The following is a 27,099-nucleotide window of genomic DNA, read 5'->3' as shown; positions in this document are numbered from 1 at the left end:
TGCAGGGAGCCGCGCGCACTGCTTAGCGCTGGCTCCTTGCTACAGTATACATCGGGTTAATTACCCGATGTGTACTGCAGCCACATGTCACAGTGCAGGAGCCGGCACTGGCAGCAAGAGCGGAGGCTGGTAACCAGCGTAAACATCGGGTAACCAGGGAAAGGTCTTCCCTTGGTTACCCGATGTTTACGCTGGTTACAGCTTACCGCAGCTGCCAGACGCCGGCTCCTGCTCCCTCTGCTCGCTTCATTTCGTCGCTCTCTCGCTGTCACACACAGCGATGTGTGTGTCACAGCAGGAGAGTGACGACCAAAAAATAAAGCTGGACATTCAGCAACGACCGGCGACCTCACAGCAGGGGCCAGGTCGTTGCTGGATGTCACACACAGCGACAGCGACGGGACATCGCTGCAACGTCACAGAAAATGGTGACGTAGCAGCGACGTCGTTGTCGTTGTCGCTGTGTGTGACACCAGCTTTAGCCCTATTTAAAGATAACATTAGTATTGTACTAGAAAATCACTAGAAAAATTCTCTTTAAAGAATCCAAACCTCAATCTGGAGCACATTGTTCCCCAGCAGGCATGTAGCCAGGAGGCAGGGGAGCAGTACAGTCCTGAAGATTGACCATGAGACTAAAAACCTGAGAAAAAAAGGAACCCAAAAGTGTCCATATCCTTTAAACTGGGGAAGCACATGGATTGCATCGACTTCCTTGGTACAAGGTGTAAAGTACTGGAAAAGCCACCTACATTTTTTCGTCACAGTTCACACTTTCATCCCATGTACGACACTGTTAGGCTATGTGTCCACGCTGCGGAAAATGCGCGGATTTTGACGCGGATTTCTTGCGGAAAAGCCGTGGATTTCCCAAAAATCTGCAGCAGTGGCACTTCCCAGCCATTTCTATGGCATTTTGGAAATGCTGTGCCCATGCTGCGGATTTTTCCGCAGCGGATTTGGTGCGGATTTTGATCCGGAAAAATCTGCAACATGTCAATTATTGTTGCGGATTTTCATCCGGATTTTGGCTTTAAAATTGGGAAAAAAAAAAATCCGCGGTAAATCCGCACCTTTGAAAAGGTGCGGATTTTGCAGGAAAGCCGCGGATTTTGATGCAGAAAAATCCGCAGCTACACTCTCCCGTGGACACATAGCCTTACACTGCTGGGGGCTGCAAGTCTCTATAAAGAGTCGGTCACCTTCGGACTCCTTTTTAGTAACCATCACACATACTGGAATAAACTCAATTAATTAAATTCCCGCACACCAGAAGCAGATCTAATTAACTGTAGCGTCCAGGAGTCAGTCATGTAGCGATAATGCGATTTGTCGAGCCTGTAGAATATAGTCTTGAAAACTGTAAAAAATTGCTGAAAATGGCAGATGCAATCCAGAATTAGTCATTAGTGATAGATTTTACATCTTTCGTTGCTAATCATAAGCATTTCCTAAAATGTAATTCTCTAACATAACGCAGAATCGGACGACTTTAACAGCCATGAAATAATTAGCCGGAGACATGGACGTGTGAAAGAGGCCTAAGAAAGTCCTTATTGATTGCTATGCAGGGGTTTAACCACAATAGGTGCAAAGGTTACAATCGCACCCGGGCCCTACAGCTGAGGGGGCCCCAAAATTCCTTTAGGCCTATATAGAAAGACCAATGCTATTGAAGACTTGCAATAATTGTGGCCCGCGTTGCAGCTTTTGCATTAGAGCCCATGAGCTTCAAGTTACACCACTGTTGCTATGGGCAACATAAGACACTACTGCTTTCTCACGGTTTTGATTATTATTTTCTGTGACTTGTGCTCTTTTATATAAGCCAGCACTGCACATCCTAATGCAGTCTTTGGCCTTTGCCGTTTGTGGCGGCAGCTATGTGACTGGCCGTACAAGCCTGAAGGAGCCGGGAGTCATAATGACTCTTCAGCGCCATCTACTGGATGACCAGCGCTAGTGCAGCCAGGTTACTGAAGTTTCACGTGACATCACTTCCGGTTGGTGATCTGTTGCCATAACGACGAGACGCTGCAGGTTTGAGACGTCTGGAAAAGTTAGAGCTGCAAATGTGTGTCTGAACGAGACCCAGGCAGCGTCTGCGCGGTAATCACAGCTGAGGGGCTGCCGGAGGGGCCCGGGAAGGGTAAGATCACTTGTTAAGGGCTAGTAGTCTGCAGTGAGTCTGGCACTGCTGATCCTGGTCGCCGCTGTTACTTGTGACGCTGATCCTGGGCGACGCTGATCCTGGGCACCACCGATCCTGGGCACCACCGATCCTGGGCACCACCGATCCTGGGCACCACCCATCCTGGGCACCACCGATCCTGGGCTACGCTGATCCTGGGCTACGCTGATCCTGGGCTACGCTGATCCTGGGTACCACCGATCCTGGGTGACGCTGATCCTGGGCTACGCTGATCCTGGGCTACGCTGATCCTGGGCTACGCTGATCCTGGGCTACGCTGATCCTGGGTACCACCGATCCTGGGTGACGCTGATCCTGGACGACGCTGATCCTGGGCACCACCGATCCTGGGCACCACCGATCCTGGGCACCGCTGATCCTGGGCACCGCTGATCCTGGGTGACGCTGATCCTGGGCACCGCTGATCCTGGGCGACGCTGATGCTGGGCACCACTGATCCTGGGTGACGCTGATCCTGGACGACGTTGATCTTGGGCGCCGCTGTTCATGGACGCCACAGATCCTGGGTGCCCAGAGCTTGTACCCCTTTTATAGGATGTCATTATTTAATTCCTTCATAATGCAGCCGATTTTTTTTTTCCTTCCATTGTAGTTTTCAAAATAAAAAAGGGTGTAAATCGATTTTTTTTTTTTTCATGTTTTTTTTTTTTTTTTATTTATTTATTTAATATTTAAAATTATTTTTTTTTACTTTATTTTTAGTCCCCTTCAGGGCCATTTACACGCTGCGACATCGCTAACGATATATCGTCAGGGTCACGGTGTTTGTGATGCACATCCGGCGCCGTTAGTGACATCACAGCGTGTGACACCTCTGAGCGACCTAAAACGATCGCAAAAGCGGTAAAAATCGTTGGTTTTGGAGAGGTCGCTCCAACACTAAAAATCGTTGACAGGTGAGTAGCGAGGTTGTTTGTCGTTCCTGCGGCAGCACACATCGCTGTGTGTGACACCGCAGCAACGAGGAAACTCGCCGTACCTGCATCCACCGGCAATGAGGAAGGAAGGAGGTGGGTGGGATGTTCCGGCCGCTCATCTCCGCCCCTCCTCTGCTATTGGGCGGCCGCTTAGTGACGTCACTATGACGCCGAACAAACCGCCCCCTTAGAATGGAGGCGGATCGCCGCCCACAGCGACGTTGCAAGGAAGGTAAGTCCGTGTGACGGGTGTACGCGATGTTGTGCACCACGGGCAGCGATTTGCTTGTGTCGCTCAACCGACGGGGGCGGGTACGCTCGCTAGCGAAATTGGTACCGATATCACAGCGTGTAAAGCACACTGACTGAATATCTGATCGCCAATTTCATATATACTGCCGCCTATGGAGTACCAGCTTGTGCTTAGCAAGGCTGCGCACGTCTAGTCTGAATGTGTCTGGTAGTCTTTATATTGCATGCTTGTGGTCACATGACTGCCCGGTCTCACCACCAACAGCGAGGAATCCTGACAAAACACGCTGCAGGCAAGGTGAGGGCTCACTAGTCCGCAGTCACATAGAGTAATAGCAGACACTTTCGTGATAAACTTGGACAACTCCTTTAAGTGCAGGCGTCAGATATCGACATTGGCATTTTAAGGATAACAGAGTGCTGGTACGAGCCGATGCTGGCAGTATAACACAGCTGGCATCCTCCTCTTGTGGTGCGCTTCATATGCCCACACCTGACGACTGGTGGTCCGACCTCTCAGAACCCCAATGATTGCTCAAACAGGGGACTTCTACCACGTCTACCATTCGCCATGTACGGTCTCCACTGTTCTCTTGCCTCCCAGCTTCTTGCTCGCCTGGGCTAGGCACGCTCCTGATAACTGACAGTTCAGACCAGCGGCATTGTTGCGAATTATGCATGGAAATAATAGGTGCCACCTGCATCCATCTGGTATGTGGACGAGCACCCGGAGCTGCCGACGTGGCCAGTCCACAAAGATCAGCGCCCGCCTGAACTTAGCCTAAAAAAATGTATCTAGAAAATGCAGGAAAGGATTTGAGTAGAAAATACAAAAGTCTGTATACACAGAGCACCGTACACCGTGAGGTGCAGGTATCGAGCTCTCTTCCCATCACATCTGTGCTGGGCATTCATTGTATATATCTGCAGCATTACCTACCATATATACTGACTAGTGGTGAGCGAGCTCATCACTAGTTACAACTACTGAGCACCCGAGCATGGTAGTGCTCGCTCATCACTAGTTACAAGTACTGAGCACCTGAGCATGGTAGTGCCCGCTCATCACTAGTTACAACTACTGAGCACCCGAGCATGGTAGTGCCCGCTCATCACTAGTTACGAGTACTGAGCACCCGAGCATGGTAGTGCCCACTCATCACTAGTTACAACTACTGAGCACCCGAGCATGGTAGTGCTACCTCATCACTAGTTACGAGTACTGAGCACCCGAGCATGGTAGTGCCCGCTCATCACTAGTTACAACTACTGAGCACCCGAGCATGGTAGTGCCCACTCATCACTAGTTACAACTACTGAGCACCCTAGCATGGTAGTGCTACCTCATCACTAGTTACGAGTACCGAGCACCCGAGCATGGTAGTGCCCGCTCATCACTAGTTACAAGTACTGAGCACCCGAGCATGGTAGTGCTACCTCATCACTAGTTACGAGTACTGAACACCCGAGCATGGTAGTGCCCGCTCATCACTAGTTACAAGTACTGAGCACCCGAGCATGGTAGTGCCCGCTCATCACTAGTTACAAGTACTGAGCACCCGAGCATGGTAGTGCTACCTCATCACTAGTTACGAGTACCGAGCACCCGAGCATGGTAGTGCCCGCTCATCACTAGTTACAAGTACTGAGCACCCGAGCATGGTAGTGCTACCTCATCACTAGTTACGAGTACTGAACACCCGAGCATGGTAGTGCCCGCTCATCACTAGTTACAAGTACTGAGCACCCGAGCATGGTAGTGCTCGCTCATCACTAGTTACAAGTACTGAGCACCCGAGCATGGTAGTGCCCGCTCATCACTAGTTACAAGTACTGAGCACCCGAGCATGGTAGTGCTCGCTCATCACTAGTTACAAGTACTGAGCACCTGAGCATGGTAGTGCTCGCTCATCACTAGTTACAACTACTGAGCACCCGAGCATGGTAGTGCCCGCTCATCACTAGTTACAACTACTGAGCACCCGAGCATGGTAGTGCCCACTCATCACTAGTTACAACTACTGAGCACCCTAGCATGGTAGTGCTACCTCATCACTAGTTACGAGTACCGAGCACCCGAGCATGGTAGTGCCCGCTCATCACTAGTTACAAGTACTGAGCACCCGAGCATGGTAGTGCTACCTCATCACTAGTTACGAGTACTGAACACCCGAGCATGGTAGTGCCCGCTCATCACTAGTTACAAGTACTGAGCACCCGAGCATGGTAGTGCCCGCTCATCACTAGTTACAAGTACTGAGCACCCGAGCATGGTAGTGCTACCTCATCACTAGTTACGAGTACCGAGCACCCGAGCATGGTAGTGCCCGCTCATCACTAGTTACAAGTACTGAGCACCCGAGCATGGTAGTGCTCGCTCATCACTAGTTACAAGTACTGAGCACCCGAGCATGGTAGTGCCCGCTCATCACTAGTTACAAGTACTGAGCACCCGAGCATGGTAGTGCCCGCTCATCACTAGTTACAACTACTGAGCACCCGAGCATGGTAGTGCCCGCTCATCACTAGTTACAACTACTGAGCACCCGAGCATGGTAGTGCCCACTCATCACTAGTTACAACTACTGAGCACCCGAGCATGGTAGTGCTCGCTCATCACTAGTTACAACTACTGAGCACCCGAGCATGGTAGTGCTACCTCATCACTAGTTACAAGTACTGAGCACCTGAGCATGGTAGTGCTACCTCATCACTAGTTACAAGTACTGAGCACCCGAGCATGGTAGTGCTACCTCATCACTAGTTACAAGTACTGAGCACCCGAGCATGGTAGTGCCCGCTCATCACTAGTTACAAGTACTGAGCACTCGAGCATGGTAGTGCTACCTCATCACTAGTTACAAGTACTGAGCACCCGAGCATGGTAGTACTCGCTCATCACTAGTTACAACTACTGAGCACCCGAGCATGGTAGTGCCCGCTCATCACTAGTTACAACTACTGAGCACCCGAGTATGGTAGTGCTACCTCATCACTAGTTACAAGTACTGAGCACCCGAGCATGGTAGTGCCCGCTCATCACTAGTTACAAGTACTGAGCACTCGAGCATGGTAGTGCTCGCTCATCACTAGTTACAACTACTGAGCACCCGAGCATGGTAGTGCTCGCTCATCACTAGTTACCAGTGCTGAGCACCTGAGCATGGTAGTGCCCGCTCATCACTAGTTACAACTACTGAGCACCCGAGCATGGTAGTGCTTGCTCATCACTAGTTACAAGTACTGAGCACTTGAGCATGGTAGTGCCCGCTCATCACTAGTTACCAGTGCTGAGCACCTGAGCATGGTAGTGCCCGCTCATCACTAGTTACAACTACTGAGCACCCGAGCATGGTAGTGCTTGCTCATCACTAGTTACAAGTACTGAGCACCCGAGCATGGTAGTGCTCGCTCATCACTAGTTACAAGTACTGAGCACCCGAGCATGGTAGTGCTTGCTCATCACTAGTTACAAGTACTGAGCACCCGAGCATGGTAGTGCTACCTCATCACTAGTTACAAGTACTGAGCACCCGAGCATGGTAGTGCTCGCTCATCACTAGTTACAAGTACTGAGCACCCGAGCATGGTAGTGCTCGCTCATCACTAGTTACAAGTACTGAGCACCCGAGCATGGTAGTGCCCACTCATCACTAGTTACAAGTACTGAGCACCTGAGCATGGTAGTGCTCGCTCATAACTAGTTACGACTACTGAGCACCCGAGCATGGTAGTGCCCGCTCATCACTAGTTACAAGTACTGAGCACCTGAGCATGGTAGTGCTCGCTCATCACTAGTTACGAGTACTGAGCACCCGGGCATGGTAGTGCTCACTCATCACTAGTTACGAGTACTGAGCACCCGGGCATGGTAGTGCTCACTCATCACTAGTTACGAGTACTGAGCACCCGGGCATGGTAGTGCTCACTCATCACTAGTTACGAGTACTGAGCACCCGAGAATGGTAGTGCTCGCTCATCACTAGTTACGACTACTGAGCACCCGAGCATGGTAGTGCCCGCTCATCACTAGTTACAAGTACTGAGCACCTGAGCATGGTAGTGCTCGCTCATCACTAGTTACGACTACTGAGCACCCGAGCATGGTAGTGCTCGCTCATCACTAGTTACGACTACTGAGCACCCGAGCATGGTAGTGCTCGCTCATCACTAGTTACGAGTACCGAGCACCCGAGCATGGTAGTGCCCGCTCATCACTAGTTACAAGTACTGAGCACCTGAGCATGGTAGTGCCCGCTCATCACTAGTTACGAGTACTGAACACTCGAGCATGGTAGTGCTCGCTCATCACTAGTTACGACTACTGAGCACCCGAGCATGGTAGTGCTCGCTCATCACTAGTTACGAGTACCGAGCACCCGAGCATGGTAGTGCTCGCTCATCACTAGTTACAAGTACTGAGCACCTGAGCATGGTAGTGCTCGCTCATCACTAGTTACGACTACTGAGCACCCGAGCATGGTAGTGCCCGCTCATCACTAGTTACAAGTACTGAGCACCTGAGCATGGTAGTGCTCGCTCATCACTAGTTACGACTACTGAGCACCCGAGCATGGTAGTGCCCGCTCATCACTAGTTACAAGTACAGAGCACCTGAGCATGGTAGTGCTCGCTCATCACTAGTTACGAGTACTGAGCACCTGAGCATGGTAGTGCTCGCTCATCACTAGTTACAACTACTGAGCACCCGAGCATGGTAGTGCTCGCTCATCACTAGTTACGAGTACCGAGCACCCGAGCATGGTAGTGCCCGCTCATCACTAGTTACGAGTACTGAGCACCCGAGTATGGTAGTGCTCGCTCATCACTAGTTACAACTACTGAGCACCCGAGCATGGTAGTGCTCGCTCATCATTAGTTACGAGTACCCGAGCATGGTAGTGCTTGCTCATAACTAGTTACAAGTACTGAGCACCTGAGCATGGTAGTGCTCGCTCATCACTAGTTACAACTACTGAGCACCCGAGCATGGTAGTGCTCGCTCATCACTAGTTACGAGTACCGAGCACCCGAGCATGGTAGTGCTCGCTCATCACTAGTTACAACTACTGAGCACCCGAGTATGGTAGTGCTCGCTCATCATTAGTTACGAGCACCTGAGCATGGTAGTGCTCGCTCATCACTAGTTACAACTACTGAGCACCCGAGCATGGTAGTGCTCGCTCATCACTAGTTACAACTACTGAGCACCCGAGCATGGTAGTGCTCGCTCATCATTAGTTACGAGTACCCGAGCATGGTAGTGCTTGCTCATAACTAGTTACGACTACTGAGCACCCGAGCATGGTAGTGCCCGCTCATCACTAGTTACAAGTACTGAGCACCTGAACATGGTAGTGCTCGCTCATCACTAGTTATGACTACTGAGCACCCGAGCATGGTAGTGCCCGCTCATCACTAGTTACAAGTACTGAGCACCTGAGCATGGTAGTGCTCGCTCATCACTAGTTACGAGTACTGAGCACCCGAGTATGGTAGTGCTCGCTCATCACTAGTTACGACTACTGAGCACCCGAGTATGGTAGTGCTCGCTCATCACTAGTTACGACTACTGAGCACCCGAGCATGGTAGTGCCCGCTCATCACTAGTTACGAGTACCGAGCACCCGAGCATGGTAGTGCCCGCTCATCACTAGTTACGACTACTGAGCACCCGAGCATGGTAGTGCCCGCTCATCACTAGTTACGAGTACTGAACACCCGAGCATGGTAGTGCTCGCTCATCACTAGTTACAAGTACTGAGCACCTGAGCATGGTAGTGCACGCTCATCACTAGTTACGAGTACTGAACACCCGAGCATGGTAGTGCTCGCTCATCACTAGTTACGACTACTGAGCACCTGAGCATGGTAGTGCTCGCTCATCACTAGTTACGAGTACTGAACACCCGAGCATGGTAGTGCTTGCTCATAACTAGTTACGACTACTGAACACCCGAGCATGGTAGTGCTCGCTCACCACTAGTTACGACTACTGAGCACTTGAGCATGGTAGTGCTCGCTCATCACTAGTTACGACTACTGAGCACTTGAGCATGGTAGTGCCCGCTCATCACTAGTTACGAGTACTGAGCACCTGAGCATGGTAGTGCTCGCTCATCATTAGTTACAACTACTGAGCACCCGAGCATGGTAGTGCTTGCTCATCACTAGTTACAACTACTGAGCACCCGAGCATGGTAGTGCCCGCTCATCACTAGTTACAACTACTGAGCACCCGAGCATGGTAGTGCTTGCTCATCACTAGTTACAACTACTGAGCACCCGAGCATGGCAGTGCCCGCTCATCACTAGTTACAACTACTGAGCACCCGAGCATGGTAGTGCTTGCTCATCACTAGTTACAACTACAGAGCACCCGAGCATGGTAGTGCCCGCTCATCACTAGTTACAACTACTGAGCACCCGAGCATGGCAGTGCCCGCTCATCACTAGTTACAACTACTGAGCACCCGAGCATGGTAGTGCTTGCTCATCACTAGTTACAACTACTGAGCACCCGAGAATGGTAGTGCTTGCTCATCACTAGTTACAACTACTGAGCACCCGAGCATGGTAGTGCCCGCTCATCACTAGTTACAACTACTGAGCACCCGAGCATGGTAGTGCTTGCTCATCACTAGTTACAACTACTGAGCACCCGAGCATGGTAGTGCTCGCTCATCACTAGTTACAACTACTGAGCACCCGAGCATGGTAGTGCTTGCTCATCACTAGTTACCAATACTGAGCACCCGAGCATGGTAGTGCCCGCTCATCACTAGTTACAACTACTGAGCACCCGAGCATGGTAGTGCTTGCTCATCACTAGTTACAACTACTGAGCACCCGAGCATGGTAGTGCCCGCTCATCACTAGTTACAACTACTGAGCACCCGAGCATGGTAGTGCTTGCTCATCACTAGTTACAACTACTGAGCACCCGAGCATGGTAGTGCCCGCTCATCACTAGTTACAACTACTGAGCACCCGAGCATGGTAGTGCTTGCTCATCACTAGTTACGAGTACTGAGCACCCGAGCATGGTAGTGCCCGCTCATCACTAGTTACAACTACTGAGCACCCGAGCATGGTAGTGCTCACTCATCACTAGTTACGAGTACCGAGCACCCGAGCATGGTAGTGCTCACTCATCACTAGTTACAACTACTGAGCACCCGAGCATGGTAGTGCTCGCTCATCATTAGTTACGAGCACCCGAGCATGGTAGTGCTTGCTCATAACTAGTTACGACTACTGAGCACCCGAGCATGGTAGTGCCCGCTCATCACTAGTTACAAGTACTGAGCACCTGAGCATGGTAGTGCTCGCTCATCACTAGTTACGACTACTGAGCACCCGAGCATGGTAGTGCCCGCTCATCACTAGTTACAAGTACTGAGCACCTGAGCATGGTAGTGCTCGCTCATCACTAGTTACGACTACTGAGCACCCGAGTATGGTAGTGCTCGCTCATCACTAGTTACGAGTACCGAGCACCCGAGCATGGTAGTGCTGGCTCATCACTAGTTACGACTACTGAGCACCCGAGCATGGTAGTGCTCGCTCATCACTAGTTACGAGTACCGAGCACCCGAGCATGGTAGTGCTCGCTCATCACTAGTTACAAGTACTGAGCACCTGAGCATGGTAGTGCTCGCTCATCACTAGTTACGACTACTGAGCACCCGAGCATGGTAGTGCCCGCTCATCACTAGTTACAAGTACTGAGCACCTGAGCATGGTAGTGCTCGCTCATCACTAGTTACGACTACTGAGCACCCGAGCATGGTAGTGCCCGCTCATCACTAGTTACAAGTACTGAGCACCTGAGCATGGTAGTGCTCGCTCATCACTAGTTACGACTACTGAGCACCCGAGTATGGTAGTGCTCGCTCATCACTAGTTACGAGTACTGAGCACCTGAGCATGGTAGTGCTCGCTCATCACTAGTTACAACTACTGAGCACCCGAGTATGGTAGTGCCCGCTCATCACTAGTTACAACTACTGAGCACCCGAGCATGGTAGTGCTCGCTCATCACTAGTTACGAGTACCGAGCACCCGAGCATGGTAGTGCCCGCTCATCACTAGTTACGAGTACTGAGCACCCGAGTATGGTAGTGCTCGCTCATCACTAGTTACAACTACTGAGCACCCGAGCATGGTAGTGCTCGCTCATCATTAGTTACGAGTACCCGAGCATGGTAGTGCTTGCTCATAACTAGTTACGACTACTGAGCACCCGAGCATGGTAGTGCCCGCTCATCACTAGTTACAAGTACTGAGCACCTGAGCATGGTAGTGCTCGCTCATCACTAGTTACAACTACTGAGCACCCGAGCATGGTAGTGCTCGCTCATCACTAGTTACGAGTACCGAGCACCCGAGCATGGTAGTGCTCGCTCATCACTAGTTACAACTACTGAGCACCCGAGTATGGTAGTGCTCGCTCATCATTAGTTACGAGCACCTGAGCATGGTAGTGCTCGCTCATCACTAGTTACAACTACTGAGCACCCGAGCATGGTAGTGCTCGCTCATCACTAGTTACAACTACTGAGCACCCGAGCATGGTAGTGCTCGCTCATCATTAGTTACGAGTACCCGAGCATGGTAGTGCTTGCTCATAACTAGTTACGACTACTGAGCACCCGAGCATGGTAGTGCCCGCTCATCACTAGTTACAAGTACTGAGCACCTGAACATGGTAGTGCTCGCTCATCACTAGTTTCGACTACTGAGCACCCGAGCATGGTAGTGCCCGCTCATCACTAGTTACAAGTACTGAGCACCTGAGCATGGTAGTGCTCGCTCATCACTAGTTACGACTACTGAGCACCCGAGTATGGTAGTGCTCGCTCATCACTAGTTACGACTACTGAGCACCCGAGTATGGTAGTGCTCGCTCATCACTAGTTACGACTACTGAGCACCCGAGCATGGTAGTGCCCGCTCATCACTAGTTACGAGTACCGAGCACCCGAGCATGGTAGTGCCCGCTCATCACTAGTTACGACTACTGAGCACCCGAGCATGGTAGTGCCCGCTCATCACTAGTTACGAGTACTGAACACCCGAGCATGGTAGTGCTCGCTCATCACTAGTTACAAGTACTGAGCACCTGAGCATGGTAGTGCACGCTCATCACTAGTTACGAGTACTGAACACCCGAGCATGGTAGTGCTCGCTCATCACTAGTTACGACTACTGAGCACCTGAGCATGGTAGTGCTCGCTCATCACTAGTTACGAGTACTGAACACCCGAGCATGGTAGTGCTTGCTCATAACTAGTTACGACTACTGAACACCCGAGCATGGTAGTGCTCGCTCACCACTAGTTACGACTACTGAGCACTTGAGCATGGTAGTGCTCGCTCATCACTAGTTACGACTACTGAGCACTTGAGCATGGTAGTGCCCGCTCATCACTAGTTACGAGTACTGAGCACCTGAGCATGGTAGTGCTCGCTCATCACTAGTTACGAGTACCGAGCACCCGAGCATGGTAGTGCCCGCTCATCACTAGTTACGACTACTGAGCACCCGAGTATGGTAGTGCTCGCTCATCACTAGTTACGAGTACTGAGCACCCGAGCATGGTAGTGCTCACTCATCACTAGTTACGACTACTGAGCACTTGAGCATGGTAGTGCCCGCTCATCACTAGTTACGAGTACTGAGCACCCGAGCATGGTAGTGCTTGCTCATCACTAGTTAAGACTACTGAGCACTTGAGCATGGTAGTGCTTGCTCATAACTAGTTGCGACTACTGAGCACCTGAGCATGGTAGTGCTCGCTCATCACTAGTTACGAGTACTGAGCACTTGAGCATGGTAGTGCTCGCTCATCACTAGTTACGACTACTGAGCACTTGAGCATGGTAGTGCTTGCTCATCACTAGTTACGACTACTGAGCACCCGAGCATGGTAGTGCCCGCTCATCACTAGTTACGAGTACTGAGCACCTGAGCATGGTAGTGCTCGCTCATCACTAGTTACGACTACTGAGCACCCGAGTATGGTAGTGCTCGCTCATCACTAGTTACGAGTACCCGAGCATGGTAGTGCTTGCTCATAACTAGTTACGACTACTGAGCACCTGAGCATGGTAGTGCCCGCTCATCACTAGTTACGACTACTGAGCACTTGAGCATGGTAGTGCTCGCTCATCACTAGTTACGACTACTGAGCAGTTGAGCATGGTAGTGCTCGCTCATCACTAGTTACGACTACTGAGCACTTGAGCATGGTAGTGCTCGCTCATCACTAGTTACGACTACTGAGCACTTGAGCATGGTAGTGCTCGCTCATCACTAGTTACGACTACTGAGCACTTGAGCATGGTAGTGCTCGCTCATCACTAGTTACGACTACTGAGCACTTGAGCATGGTAGTGCCCGCTCATCACTAGTTACGAGCACCTGAGCATGGTAGTGCTTGCTCATAACTAGTTGCGACTACTGAGCACCTGAGCATGGTAGTGCTCGCTCATCACTAGTTACGACTACTGAGCACTTGAGCATGGTAGTGCCCGCTCATCACTAGTTACGAGTACTGAGCACCTGAGCATGGTAGTGCTCGCTCATCACTAGTTAAGACTACTGAGCACTTGAGCATGGTAGTGCTTGCTCATAACTAGTTACCACTACTGAACACCCGAGCATGGTAGTGCTCGCTCACCACTAGTTACGACTACTGAGCACTTGAGCATGGTAGTGCTCGCTCATCACTAGTTACGACTACTGAGCACTTGAGCATGGTAGTGCCCGCTCATCACTAGTTACGAGTACTGAGCACCTGAGCATGGTAGTGCTCGCTCATCACTAGTTACAACTACTGAGCACCCGAGCATGGTAGTGCCCGCTCATCACTAGTTACGAGTACTGAGCACCCGAGCATGGTAGTGCCCGCTCATCACTAGTTACGACTACTGAGCACCCGAGTATGGTAGTGCCCGCTCATCACTAGTTACGACTACTGAGCACCCGAGCATGGTAGTGCCCGCTCATCACTAGTTACAAGTACTGAGCACCTGAGCATGGTAGTGCTCGCTCATCACTAGTTACGACTACTGAGCACCCGAGTATGGTAGTGCTCGCTCATCACTAGTTACGAGTACCGAGCACCCGAGCATGGTAGTGCTCGCTCATCACTAGTTACGACTACTGAGCACCCGAGCATGGTAGTGCTCGCTCATCACTAGTTACGAGTACCGAGCACCCGAGCATGGTAGTGCTCGCTCATCACTAGTTACAAGTACTGAGCACCTGAGCATGGTAGTGCTCGCTCATCACTAGTTACGACTACTGAGCACCCGAGCATGGTAGTGCCCGCTCATCACTAGTTACAAGTACTGAGCACCTGAGCATGGTAGTGCTCGCTCATCACTAGTTACAAGTACTGAGCACCCGAGCATGGTAGTGCTCGCTCATCACTAGTTACGAGTACCGAGCACCCGAGCATGGTAGTGCTCGCTCATCACTAGTTACAAGTACTGAGCACCCGAGCATGGTAGTGCTCGCTCATCACTAGTTACGAGTACCGAGCACCCGAGCATGGTAGTGCCCGCTCATCACTAGTTACAAGTACTGAGCACCCGAGCATGGTAGTGCTCGCTCATCACTAGTTACGAGTACCGAGCACCCGAGCATGGTAGTGCTCGCTCATCACTAGTTACAAGTACTGAGCACCTGAGCATGGTAGTGCTCGCTCATCACTAGTTACGACTACTGAGCACCCGAGCATGGTAGTGCCCGCTCATCACTAGTTACAAGTACTGAGCACCTGAGCATGGTAGTGCTCGCTCATCACTAGTTACGACTACTGAGCACCCGAGCATGGTAGTGCCCGCTCATCACTAGTTACGACTACTGAGCACCCGAGCATGGTAGTGCCCGCTCATCACTAGTTACAAGTACTGAGCACCTGAGCATGGTAGTGCTCGCTCATCACTAGTTACGACTACTGAGCACCCGAGTATGGTAGTGCTCGCTCATCACTAGTTACGAGTACTGAGCACCTGAGCATGGTAGTGCTCGCTCATCACTTGTTACAACTACTGAGCACCCGAGTATGGTAGTGCCCGCTCATCACTAGTTACAACTACTGAGCACCCGAGCATGGTAGTGCTCGCTCATCACTAGTTACGAGTACCGAGCACCCGAGCATGGTAGTGCCCGCTCATCACTAGTTACGAGTACTGAGCACCCGAGTATGGTAGTGCTCGCTCATCACTAGTTACAACTACTGAGCACCCGAGCATGGTAGTGCTCGCTCATCATTAGTTACGAGTACCCGAGCATGGTAGTGCTTGCTCATAACTAGTTACGACTACTGAGCACCCGAGCATGGTAGTGCCCGCTCATCACTAGTTACAAGTACTGAGCACCTGAGCATGGTAGTGCTCGCTCATCACTAGTTACAACTACTGAGCACCCGAGCATGGTAGTGCTCGCTCATCACTAGTTACGAGTACCGAGCACCCGAGCATGGTAGTGCTCGCTCATCACTAGTTACAACTACTGAGCACCCGAGTATGGTAGTGCTCGCTCATCATTAGTTACGAGCACCTGAGCATGGTAGTGCTCGCTCATCACTAGTTACAACTACTGAGCACCCGAGCATGGTAGTGCTCGCTCATCACTAGTTACAACTACTGAGCACCCGAGCATGGTAGTGCTCGCTCATCATTAGTTACGAGTACCCGAGCATGGTAGTGCTTGCTCATAACTAGTTACGACTACTGAGCACCCGAGCATGGTAGTGCCCGCTCATCACTAGTTACAAGTACTGAGCACCTGAACATGGTAGTGCTCGCTCATCACTAGTTACGACTACTAACCACCCGAGCATGGTAGTGCCCGCTCATCACTAGTTACAAGTACTGAGCACCTGAGCATGGTAGTGCTCGCTCATCACTAGTTACGACTACTGAGCACCCGAGTATGGTAGTGCTCGCTCATCACTAGTTACGACTACTGAGCACCCGAGTATGGTAGTGCCCGCTCATCACTAGTTACGAGTACCGAGCACCCGAGCATGGTAGTGCCCGCTCATCACTAGTTACGACTACTGAGCACCCGAGCATGGTAGTGCCCGCTCATCACTAGTTACGAGTACTGAACACCCGAGCATGGTAGTGCTCGCTCATCACTAGTTACAAGTACTGAGCACCTGAGCATGGTAGTGCACGCTCATCACTAGTTACGAGTACTGAACACCCGAGCATGGTAATGCTCGCTCATCACTAGTTACGACTACTGAGCACCTGAGCATGGTAGTGCTCGCTCATCACTAGTTACGAGTACTGAACACCCGAGCATGGTAGTGCTTGCTCATAACTAGTTACGACTACTGAACACCCGAGCATGGTAGTGCTCGCTCACCACTAGTTACGACTACTGAGCACTTGAGCATGGTAGTGCTCGCTCATCACTAGTTACGACTACTGAGCACTTGAGCATGGTAGTGCCCGCTCATCACTAGTTACGAGTACTGAGCACCTGAGCATGGTAGTGCTCGCTCATCACTAGTTACGAGTACCGAGCACCCGAGCATGGTAGTGCTTGCTCATAACTAGTTACGACTACTGAGCACCCGAGTATGGTAGTGCTCGCTCATCACTAGTTACGAGTACTGAGCACCCGAGCATGGTAGTGCTCACTCATCACTAGTTACGACTACTGAGCACTTGAGCATGGTAGTGCCCGCTCATCACTAGTTACGAGTACTGAGCACCCGAGCATGGTAGTGCTTGCTCATCACTAGTTGCGACTACTGAGCACCTGAGCATGGTAGTGCTCGCTCATCACTAGTTACGAGTACTGAGCACTTGAGCATGGTAGTGCTTGCTCATCACTAGTTACGAGCACCCGAGCATGGTAGTGCTTGCTCATAACTAGTTGCGACTACTGAGCACCCGAGCATGGTAGTGCCCGCTCATCACTAGTTACGAGTACTGAGCACCTGAGCATGGTAGTGCTCGCTCATCACTAGTTACGACTACTGAGCACCCGAGTATGGTAGTGCCCGCTCATCACTAGTTACGACTACTGAGCACCCGAGCATGGTAGTGCCCGCTCATCACTAGTTACGAGTACTGAGCACCTGAGCATGGTAGTGCTCGCTCATCACTAGTTACGACTACTGAGCACCCGAGTATGGTAGTGCTCGCTCATCACTAGTTACGAGTACCCGAGCATGGTAGTGCTTGCTCATAACTAGTTACGACTACTGAGCACCTGAGCATGGTAGTGCCCGCTCATCACTAGTTACGACTACTGAGCACTTGAGCATGGTAGTGCTCGCTCATCACTAGTTACGACTACTGAGCAGTTGAGCATGGTAGTGCTCGCTCATCACTAGTTACGACTACTGAGCACTTGAGCATGGTAGTGCTCGCTCATCACTAGTTACGACTACTGAGCACTTGAGCATGGTAGTGCTCGCTCATCACTAGTTACGACTACTGAGCACTTGAGCATGGTAGTGCCCGCTCATCACTAGTTACGAGCACCTGAGCATGGTAGTGCTTGCTCATAACTAGTTGCGACTACTGAGCACCTGAGCATGGTAGTGCTCGCTCATCACTAGTTACAACTACTGAGCACTTGAGCATGGTAGTGCCCGCTCATCACTAGTTACGAGTACTGAGCACCTGAGCATGGTAGTGCTCGCTCATCACTAGTTAAGACTACTGAGCACTTGAGCATGGTAGTGCTTGCTCATAACTAGTTACGACTACTGAACACCCGAGCATGGTAGTGCTCGCTCACCACTAGTTACGACTACTGAGCACTTGAGCATGGTAGTGCTCGCTCATCACTAGTTACGACTACTGAGCACTTGAGCATGGTAGTGCCCGCTCATCACTAGTTACGAGTACTGAGCACCTGAGCATGGTAGTGCTCGCTCATCACTAGTTACGACTACTGAGCACCCGAGTATGGTAGTGCCCGCTCATCACTAGTTACGACTACTGAGCACCCGAGCATGGTAGTGCCCGCTCATCACTAGTTACAAGTACTGAGCACCTGAGCATGGTAGTGCTCGCTCATCACTAGTTACGACTACTGAGCACCCGAGTATGGTAGTGCCCGCTCATCACTAGTTACGAGTACCGAGCACCCGAGCATGGTAGTGCCCGCTCATCACTAGTTACGACTACTGAGCACCCGAGCATGGTAGTGCCCGCTCATCACTAGTTACGAGTACTGAACACCCGAGCATGGTAGTGCTCACTCATCACTAGTTACGAGTACCGAGCACCCGAGCATGGTAGTGCCCGCTCATCACTAGTTACGAGTACCGAGCACCCGAGCATGGTAGTGCTTGCTCATAACTAGTTACGACTACTGAGCACCCGAGTATGGTAGTGCCCGCTCATCACTAGTTACGACTACTGAGCACCCGAGTATGGTAGTGCTCGCTCATCACTAGTTACGAGTACCCGAGCATGGTAGTGCTTGCTCATAACTAGTTACGACTACTGAGCACCTGAGCATGGTAGTGCCCGCTCATCACTAGTTACGACTACTGAGCACTTGAGCATGGTAGTGCTCGCTCATCACTAGTTACGACTACTGAGCAGTTGAGCATGGTAGTGCTTGCTCATCACTAGTTACGAGCACCTGAGCATGGTAGTGCTTGCTCATAACTAGTTGCGACTACTGAGCACCTGAGCATGGTAGTGCTCGCTCATCACTAGTTACAAGTACTGAGCACTTGAGCATGGTAGTGCTCGCTCATCACTAGTTGCGACTACTGAGCACCCGAGCATGGTAGTGCCCGCTCATCACTAGTTACGAGTACTGAGCACCTGAGCATGGTAGTGCTCGCTCATCACTAGTTACGACTACTGAGCACCCGAGTATGGTAGTGCCCGCTCATCACTAGTTACGACTACTGAGCACCCGAGCATGGTAGTGCCCGCTCATCACTAGTTACAAGTACTGAGCACCTGAGCATGGTAGTGCTCGCTCATCACTAGTTACGAGTACCGAGCACCCGAGCATGGTAGTGCCCGCTCATCACTAGTTACGACTACTGAGCACCCGAGTATGGTAGTGCCCGCTCATCACTAGTTACGAGTACCGAGCACCCGAGCATGGTAGTGCCCGCTCATCACTAGTTACGACTACTGAGCACCCGAGCATGGTAGTGCCCGCTCATCACTAGTTACGAGTACCGAGCACCCGAGCATGGTAGTGCCCGCTCATCACTAGTTACGACTACTGAGCACCCGAGCATGGTAGTGCTCGCTCATCACTAGTTACAAGTACTGAGCACCTGAGCATGGTAGTGCTCGCTCATCACTAGTTACGAGTACTGAACACCCGAGCATGGTAGTGCTCGCTCATCACTAGTTACGACTACTGAGCACTTGAGCATGGTAGTGCCCGCTCATCACTAGTTACGAGTACCGAGCACCCGAGCATGGTAGTGCTTGCTCATAACTAGTTACGACTACTGAGCACCCGAGTATGGTAGTGCTCGCTCATCACTAGTTACGACTACTGAGCACCCGAGCATGGTAGTGCCCGCTCATCACTAGTTACGACTACTGAGCACCCGAGTATGGTAGTGCTCGCTCATCACTAGTTACGAGTACCCGAGCATGGTAGTGCTTGCTCATAACTAGTTACGACTACTGAGCACCTGAGCATGGTAGTGCCCGCTCATCACTAGTTACGACTACTGAGCACTTGAGCATGGTAGTGCTCGCTCATCACTAGTTACGACTACTGAGCACTTGAGCATGGTAGTGCTTGCTCATCACTAGTTACGAGCACCCGAGCATGGTAGTGCTTGCTCATAACTAGTTGCGACTACTGAGCACCTGAGCATGGTAGTGCTCGCTCATCACTAGTTACGAGTACTGAGCACTTGAGCATGGTAGTGCTCGCTCATCACTAGTTACGACTACTGAGCACTTGAGCATGGTAGTGCTTGCTCATCACTAGTTACGAGCACCCGAGCATGGTAGTGCTTGCTCATAACTAGTTGCGACTACTGAGCACCCGAGCATGGTAGTGCCCGCTCATCACTAGTTACGAGTACTGAGCACCTGAGCATGGTAGTGCCCGCTCATAACTAGTTGCGACTACTGAGCACCCGAGCATGGTAGTGCCCGCTCATCACTAGTTACGAGTACTGAGCACCTGAGCATGGTAGTGCTCGCTCATCACTAGTTACGACTACTGAGCACCCGAGTATGGTAGTGCCCGCTCATCACTAGTTACGACTACTGAGCACCCGAGCATGGTAGTGCCCGCTCATCACTAGTTACGAGTACTGAGCACCTGAGCATGGTAGTGCTCGCTCATCACTAGTTACGACTACTGAGCACCCGAGTATGGTAGTGCCCGCTCATCACTAGTTACGAGTACCCGAGCATGGTAGTGCTTGCTCATAACTAGTTACGACTACTGAGCACCTGAGCATGGTAGTGCCCGCTCATCACTAGTTACGACTACTGAGCACCCGAGCATGGTAGTGCCCGCTCATCACTAGTTACGAGTACTGAGCACCCGAGCATGGTAGTGCCCGCTCATCACTAGTTACGAGTACTGAGCACCTGAGCATGGTAGTGCTCGCTCATCACTAGTTACGACTACTGAGCACCCGAGCATGGTAGTGCCCGCTCATCACTAGTTACGAGTACTGAGCACCTGAGCATGGTAGTGCTCGCTCATCACTAGTTACGACTACTGAGCACCCGAGTATGGTAGTGCTCGCTCATCACTAGTTACGAGTACCCGAGCATGGTAGTGCTTGCTCATAACTAGTTACGACTACTGAGCACCTGAGCATGGTAGTGCCCGCTCATCACTAGTTACGACTACTGAGCACTTGAGCATGGTAGTGCTCGCTCATCACTAGTTACGACTACTGAGCACTTGAGCATGGTAGTGCTTGCTCATCACTAGTTACGAGCACCCGAGCATGGTAGTGCTTGCTCATAACTAGTTGCGACTACTGAGCACCCGAGCATGGTAGTGCCCGCTCATCACTAGTTACGAGTACTGAGCACCTGAGCATGGTAGTGCTCGCTCATCACTAGTTACGACTACTGAGCACCCGAGTATGGTAGTGCCCGCTCATCACTAGTTACGAGTACTGAGCACCCAAGCATGGTAGTGCCCGCTCATCACTAGTTACGAGTACCGAGCACCCGAGCATGGTAGTGCCCGCTCATCACTAGTTACGACTACTGAGCACCCGAGTATGGTAGTGCCCGCTCATCACTAGTTACGACTACTGAGCACCCGAGCATGGTAGTGCCCGCTCATCACTAGTTACGAGTACTGAGCACCCGAGCATGGTAGTGCCCGCTCATCACTAGTTACGACTACTGAGCACCCGAGTATGGTAGTGCCCGCTCATCACTAATTACGAGTACCGAACCCCCATCACTATTACTGACATTTCCATAGACTTGTACTAGCCAACCACTCCAGGCTCTTCTGTTATAACATACTGACAATGGACAAAGGACGCTGTACACACAATGCTCAGCTCTACATCCAATCACATTTTCTTCTGCAGCACTATAGAAAAAGTGATGGGAGATGACACTGACCCAAGAACAATTGATCCAGATGTTTACACCATGGAAGAAGACAGAGCCGCACGAGTGATCCAGAAAGCTTTTCGCCGGATTCTGGTACGTGTCACCTGCAGGGGTAGATAGTGTTGGTCATGGGACTCTTATACATCATATGCACTTATGGAATAAAGCTGTCCATATGTTTGTAATAAAAGTTCCAGAATCCAGCAATTTTGATAGGATCAGCCAGAAATGTCATGTATTTAGTGACCTGGATGTTGGATATCCTCTATTCCTGCTGGAGATAAGCCACCACTGACACGCGTGCCTGGCTACCAGGATATTTTAGGGCACTTCATGCTTCCCTCTGCTTTCTGGAGATGGAAATGTCATTTTCCCCACAGGACTTGGCACCTGTCCACACTGCCAAAAGTACCAATACTGTCACGGTTTCCCCTCCCCGTCCACATGGCTAGGGGGCGGAGCCTTCTCCCAGGCCTCACTTCCGGAGCTTGGATGCTTTAAATTCTGTCATCTCTGGTGAACCAGCGCCGGCTATAAGCTTAGCTCTGCTTTGCCTGTGATTGCTGGTCCCTGTAAGTGTGATCCTGATCCGTCCCCTCTCTGTGCCTTTGGTCTCTCTGTGTTCCGTCACCCTAGTCGTTCTGTCATTCCTCTGTCCCACCTCCTTCCTTCTCACAATAGCCCCGGTTGTTCCCCCCTCTCCTACCCCCCAACTCGGTTGCCTCCTCTGGTACTGACCTAGGCCTGACCTCGACCCCGTCTCTGCTCGTTCCTCCAGTTGTCCTTCTCCCCATACTGTGTGTGACCTGGCTTGCCCGACCATCCCCCGCTTCTGCTATCCGGCTGATGCTGCGAGACACTGAACCAGCACACACTGTGAGTTGCCCTCCTTGCTTATTCAGTTCCGTGAAGTGTCTTTCCCTGCAGGACTCCAGCTCCCCCTAGTGGCAGCCTGACAAATACCTGGTTTTATAACCACAGTATTACTGTGCTTGATTGACCAGCAAACTCGCCTGACCTAAACCCTATAGAGGATCTGTGGGGAATTGTCAAGAGGAAGATGAGAGCCACCAGACCCAACAATGCAGACGAGCTGAAGGCTGCTATCAAAGCAACCTGGGCTTCCATAACACCTCAGCAGTGCCACAGGCTGATCACCTCCATGCCACGCCGCATTGATGCAGTAATTCATGCAAGAGGACCCTGACCAAGTATTGAGGCATTTACTATACAGACTTTTCAGAAGGCGCCAACATTTCTGAGTTTAACATGATTTTTTCAGTTGGTCTTATATAATATTCTAGTTTTCTGAGATAATGACTATATAATATATGGATTTCCCTTTTTGTATTGAATTACTGAAATTAACTTTTTGGGGTTATTCTAATTTATTGAGATGCACCTGAAACAGTCTGATCACTGGGATCCCATCAATTGTCTTGTTGGGACAGAGTAATGTGCACTTTATCCGCTCCATTCACTCTCTATAGGGCGGTAGTGGAGTTACCAGATGTGCATCACATGAAACCTAATAGGTGTTGCTTCATAAGCCACACACACACACACACACACACAAATATATATAAATAATAAAACTACAGGATTTGTGATTAATGTGTGATCTCTGGGGGTTTAACCTTCATGACTTTTACCAGTCACAGAAACTAGGATCCCAAATTCCCCTATGTGAATGGAGTGTTGATAAGCTATCTCTGCTCCCTCCATTGTCTGCAGGAGTGGATTTCACACATGCTCATAACCTCTACATTCCCACAGCGAATTTTGGTCCCCTCTTCCTCAGGATCAGTGGGTGTCTCATCAGCTGGACCCATCTTATCTTATCCATCTTACCCATCTATCCTGTGGATAGATTATAATTGTTGCCATTTTAACATCCCCTTTAAATAATGCATGGTGAAAACAATAGGCCGTGGTGATCAATTGATCGGGGGGGGGGGGATTTTTTTATATCGGGTTGCGCATATATATCATCCACCTTGTATGATAGAGGCCCCTAGGATTATAAGTGTTGTCCACTACTCGGACAACACTTTCTCGTTGGCCTCATTAATATAAAAAAAGCTCATACATCCCTCCCGTGCTGATGCAGTTTTAGAGTTGTCAGCGCTTGCATTCCTTGGGCTCACGTGAGGTTGTTACATCATCCGATCCCCACACCCAATCATCGCCGGCTTCTCTGTATGAATAATCAACAGGAAGTGATTGGCAGTCGCAGCTCTCACTTCCTGTTGATTACTCATACGTCTGAAGGTGAAGAGAGAGAAGCCGGCGGTGATTGGATGCGGAGATCATACAATCATATGAAAAAGTTTGGGCACCCCTATAAATGTTAACCTTTTTTCTTTATAACAATTTGGGGTTTTGCAAGAGCTATTTCAGTTTCATATATCTAATAACTGATGGACTGAGTAATATTTCTGGATTGAAATGAGGTTTATTGTACTAACAGAAAATGTGCAATCCGCATTTAAACAAAATTTGACCGGTGCAAAAGTATGGGCACCTCAACATAAAAGTGACATTAATATTTTGTAGAGCCTCCTTTTGCCAAAATCAGAGCCTGTAGTCGCTTCCTGTAGCTTTTAATTAGTTCCTGGATGAAGGTATATTTGACCATTCCTTTTTACAAAACAATTCCAGTTCAGTTAAGTTTGATGGTCGCCGAGCATGGACAGCACGCTTCAAATCATCCCACAGATGTTCAATGATATTCAGGTCTGGGGACTGGGATGGCCATTCCAGAACATTGTAATTGTTCCTCTGCATGAATGCCTGAGTAGATTTGGAGCGGTGTTTTGGATCATTGTCTTGCTGAAATATCCATCCCCTGCGTAACTTCAACTTCGTCACTGATTCTTGCACATTATTGTCAAGAATCTGCTGATACTGAGTTGAATCCATGCAACCCTCAACTTTAGCAAGATTCCCGGTGCCGGCATTGGCCACACAGCCCCAAAGCATGATGGAACCTCCACCAAATTTTACTGTGGGTAGCAAGTGCTTTTCTTGGAATGCCGTGTTTTTTTGCCTCCATGCATAACGCCTTTTTGTATGACCAAACAACTCAATCTTTGTTTCATCAGTCCACAGGACCTTCTTCCAAACTGTAACTGGCTTGTCCAAATGTGCTTTTGCATACCTCAGGCGACTCTGTTTGTGGCGTGCTTGCAGAAACGGCTTCTTTCGCATCACTCTTTCATACAGCTTCTCCTTGTGCAACGTGCGCTGTATTGTTGACCGATGCACATTGACACCATCTGCAGCAAGATGATGCTGCAGGTCTTTGGAGGTGGTCTGTGGATTGTCCTTGACTGTTCTCACCATTCTTCTTCTTCTGCCTTTCTGATATTTTTCTTGGCCTGCCACTTCTGGGCTTAACAAGAACTGTACCTGTGTTCTTCCATTTCCCTACTATGTTCCTCACAGTGGAAACTGACAGTTTAAATCTCTGAGACAAGTTTTTGTATCCTTCCCCTGAACAACTATGTTGAATAATCTTTGTTTTCAGATCATTTGAGAGTTGTTCTGAGCAGAGATGAGCGAACCGGTCCCGGTTCGGCTCGAGGCCGGTTCGCCGAACGGAGGTCCCGTTCGAGTTCGGCTCGTCGAACGTTCGACGAACCGAACTCGAACCGCATAGGAAACAATGGCAGGCAATCACAAACACAGAAAAACACCTAGAAAACACCCTCAAAGGTGTCCAAAAGGTCACAAACAACTCACAACACAACACAAACACATGGGAAAGTGACAAGGACATATACTTATGCAAAAACAAAAGAGCTGGACAAGGAAAAAGAGGAGGAGACACAGATATAGGCATGGCACGCCCTTCTAAAGTCATGTAAAACACCGCAAGGTGACTCCAAGCGGAGTCTCCCTTTTTTCCAAAAATTGGGCCCCACACACACCCACCCATTCAGTGGCAGCACTTGTGCCCTAGTTGTACACTTCACAGCTAGATTTGCATCAAGCACATTCAAAAATGCGCCATAATTAACCGTCCCCAGCATGACACCGGGGTAGGTAGATAAAGTCTTTCCTGATCCCAGCTCTGTGTATAAGCTGTGGACAAAGAAGCGCAATAGGGTATTACCCCAATAAAATGGGGTGAGGGGGGAGAGTATATACTCACCAGATGGAGTTGTGCAAGTCACAACCCCTTAAACAGCATGTAGATTAACGATCCAGGCAGCAGCCACCCGATGGCAGATAACAGAGAATGGTGGATATAGGTGATAATGCCGCGCCACAGATCACTTCAGGAACCGTAAGATTAACGTATCTTTATTGGCATAGGTCTACGCGTTTCAGGAGCTCCGCTCCCTTCCTCAGGACCGTACAGAACCAAGAAACATCAAATCTAAAATGGTGTCTGCTGACATACAATAAATAGCCCCATTGACGTCATGGGGGCCATCCCTCATGAAAAAAATGAGCGGGAAGAGCACGTTGTAACTAAAAAACATGACATCATCTGAAGCATATGTACATACACATTAAAAACACTGTGCGTATAAAACATTAGAGGTATGAAACATGACAAATGAATAGAAATGTGGACCATAATGTATATGAAAAACTCTACATAAAATCGTAGATACAGAAACTATGTTAAAAAAAAAAAATATGAGCCCTAAAAACCCAAGAATAAATTCAATAAAAATGGTGTACAAATCATATAAATATGTGTGAAATTTATTTGTGTGCTAATAATATATCACCATGTAACCCGGGGCAAGAACCCCCTCAGTTGATTAAAAAAGAAAAAAACAGAGACGAGCAAGAGAAGCATCCAACATGAGCCATTGTAGCCAAACGGCAAGAATACAAAGTATATTATTCATCAAGTGATTAGAAAATATGGATCTGGTAGAAAAACCCCTTTACTGGGCTGTGAAAAAACTAATAGATGCATGTTGAACACACAAACGAGTGAACTAAAAAAGAAAATACTGCAGGCTATTGCCTCCTGACTACAGTTCACAGGAGTACAACAGCGTGGGAAAAAAATAATACACAGCGCCTGCGCCTGGCAGCCGGCAGGTCAAAGAAGTTCAACACCGTGGGAAAAAGACAGGAGCGCATGCGTAACTTCCAAATCCAGACCCAAGTGTAAAT

General features: G+C 49.9%; 1 protein-coding gene across 3 annotated transcripts in view; it reads left to right on the top strand.

Annotated features, from left to right (window-relative positions):
• The first annotated feature begins 2,030 nt into the window (after nucleotides 1-2,030).
• The window catches only part of C2H11orf65 (chromosome 2 C11orf65 homolog), a 98,486-nt gene continuing 73,417 nt past the window's right edge, over nucleotides 2,031-27,099 (top strand). For 2 of the 3 annotated variants that reach the window (XM_075334648.1, XM_075334646.1), the window contains exons 1-2: nucleotides 2,031-2,149; nucleotides 21,933-22,050. In XM_075334648.1, coding sequence (XP_075190763.1) covers nucleotides 21,949-22,050 — 102 coding nt within the window. In that variant the 5' untranslated portion in view covers nucleotides 2,031-2,149; nucleotides 21,933-21,948. The remainder of the gene's footprint in view (nucleotides 2,150-21,932; nucleotides 22,051-27,099) is intronic. The other variant, XM_075334647.1, reaches the window with a different exon arrangement.

Source organism: Anomaloglossus baeobatrachus, chromosome 2, assembly GCF_048569485.1.
Source record: "Anomaloglossus baeobatrachus isolate aAnoBae1 chromosome 2, aAnoBae1.hap1, whole genome shotgun sequence".
Lineage (NCBI taxonomy): Eukaryota > Metazoa > Chordata > Amphibia > Anura > Aromobatidae > Anomaloglossus > Anomaloglossus baeobatrachus.
Note: the sequence above shows the minus strand (reverse complement) of the source record. Positions and strands in the feature narration are given on the sequence as shown.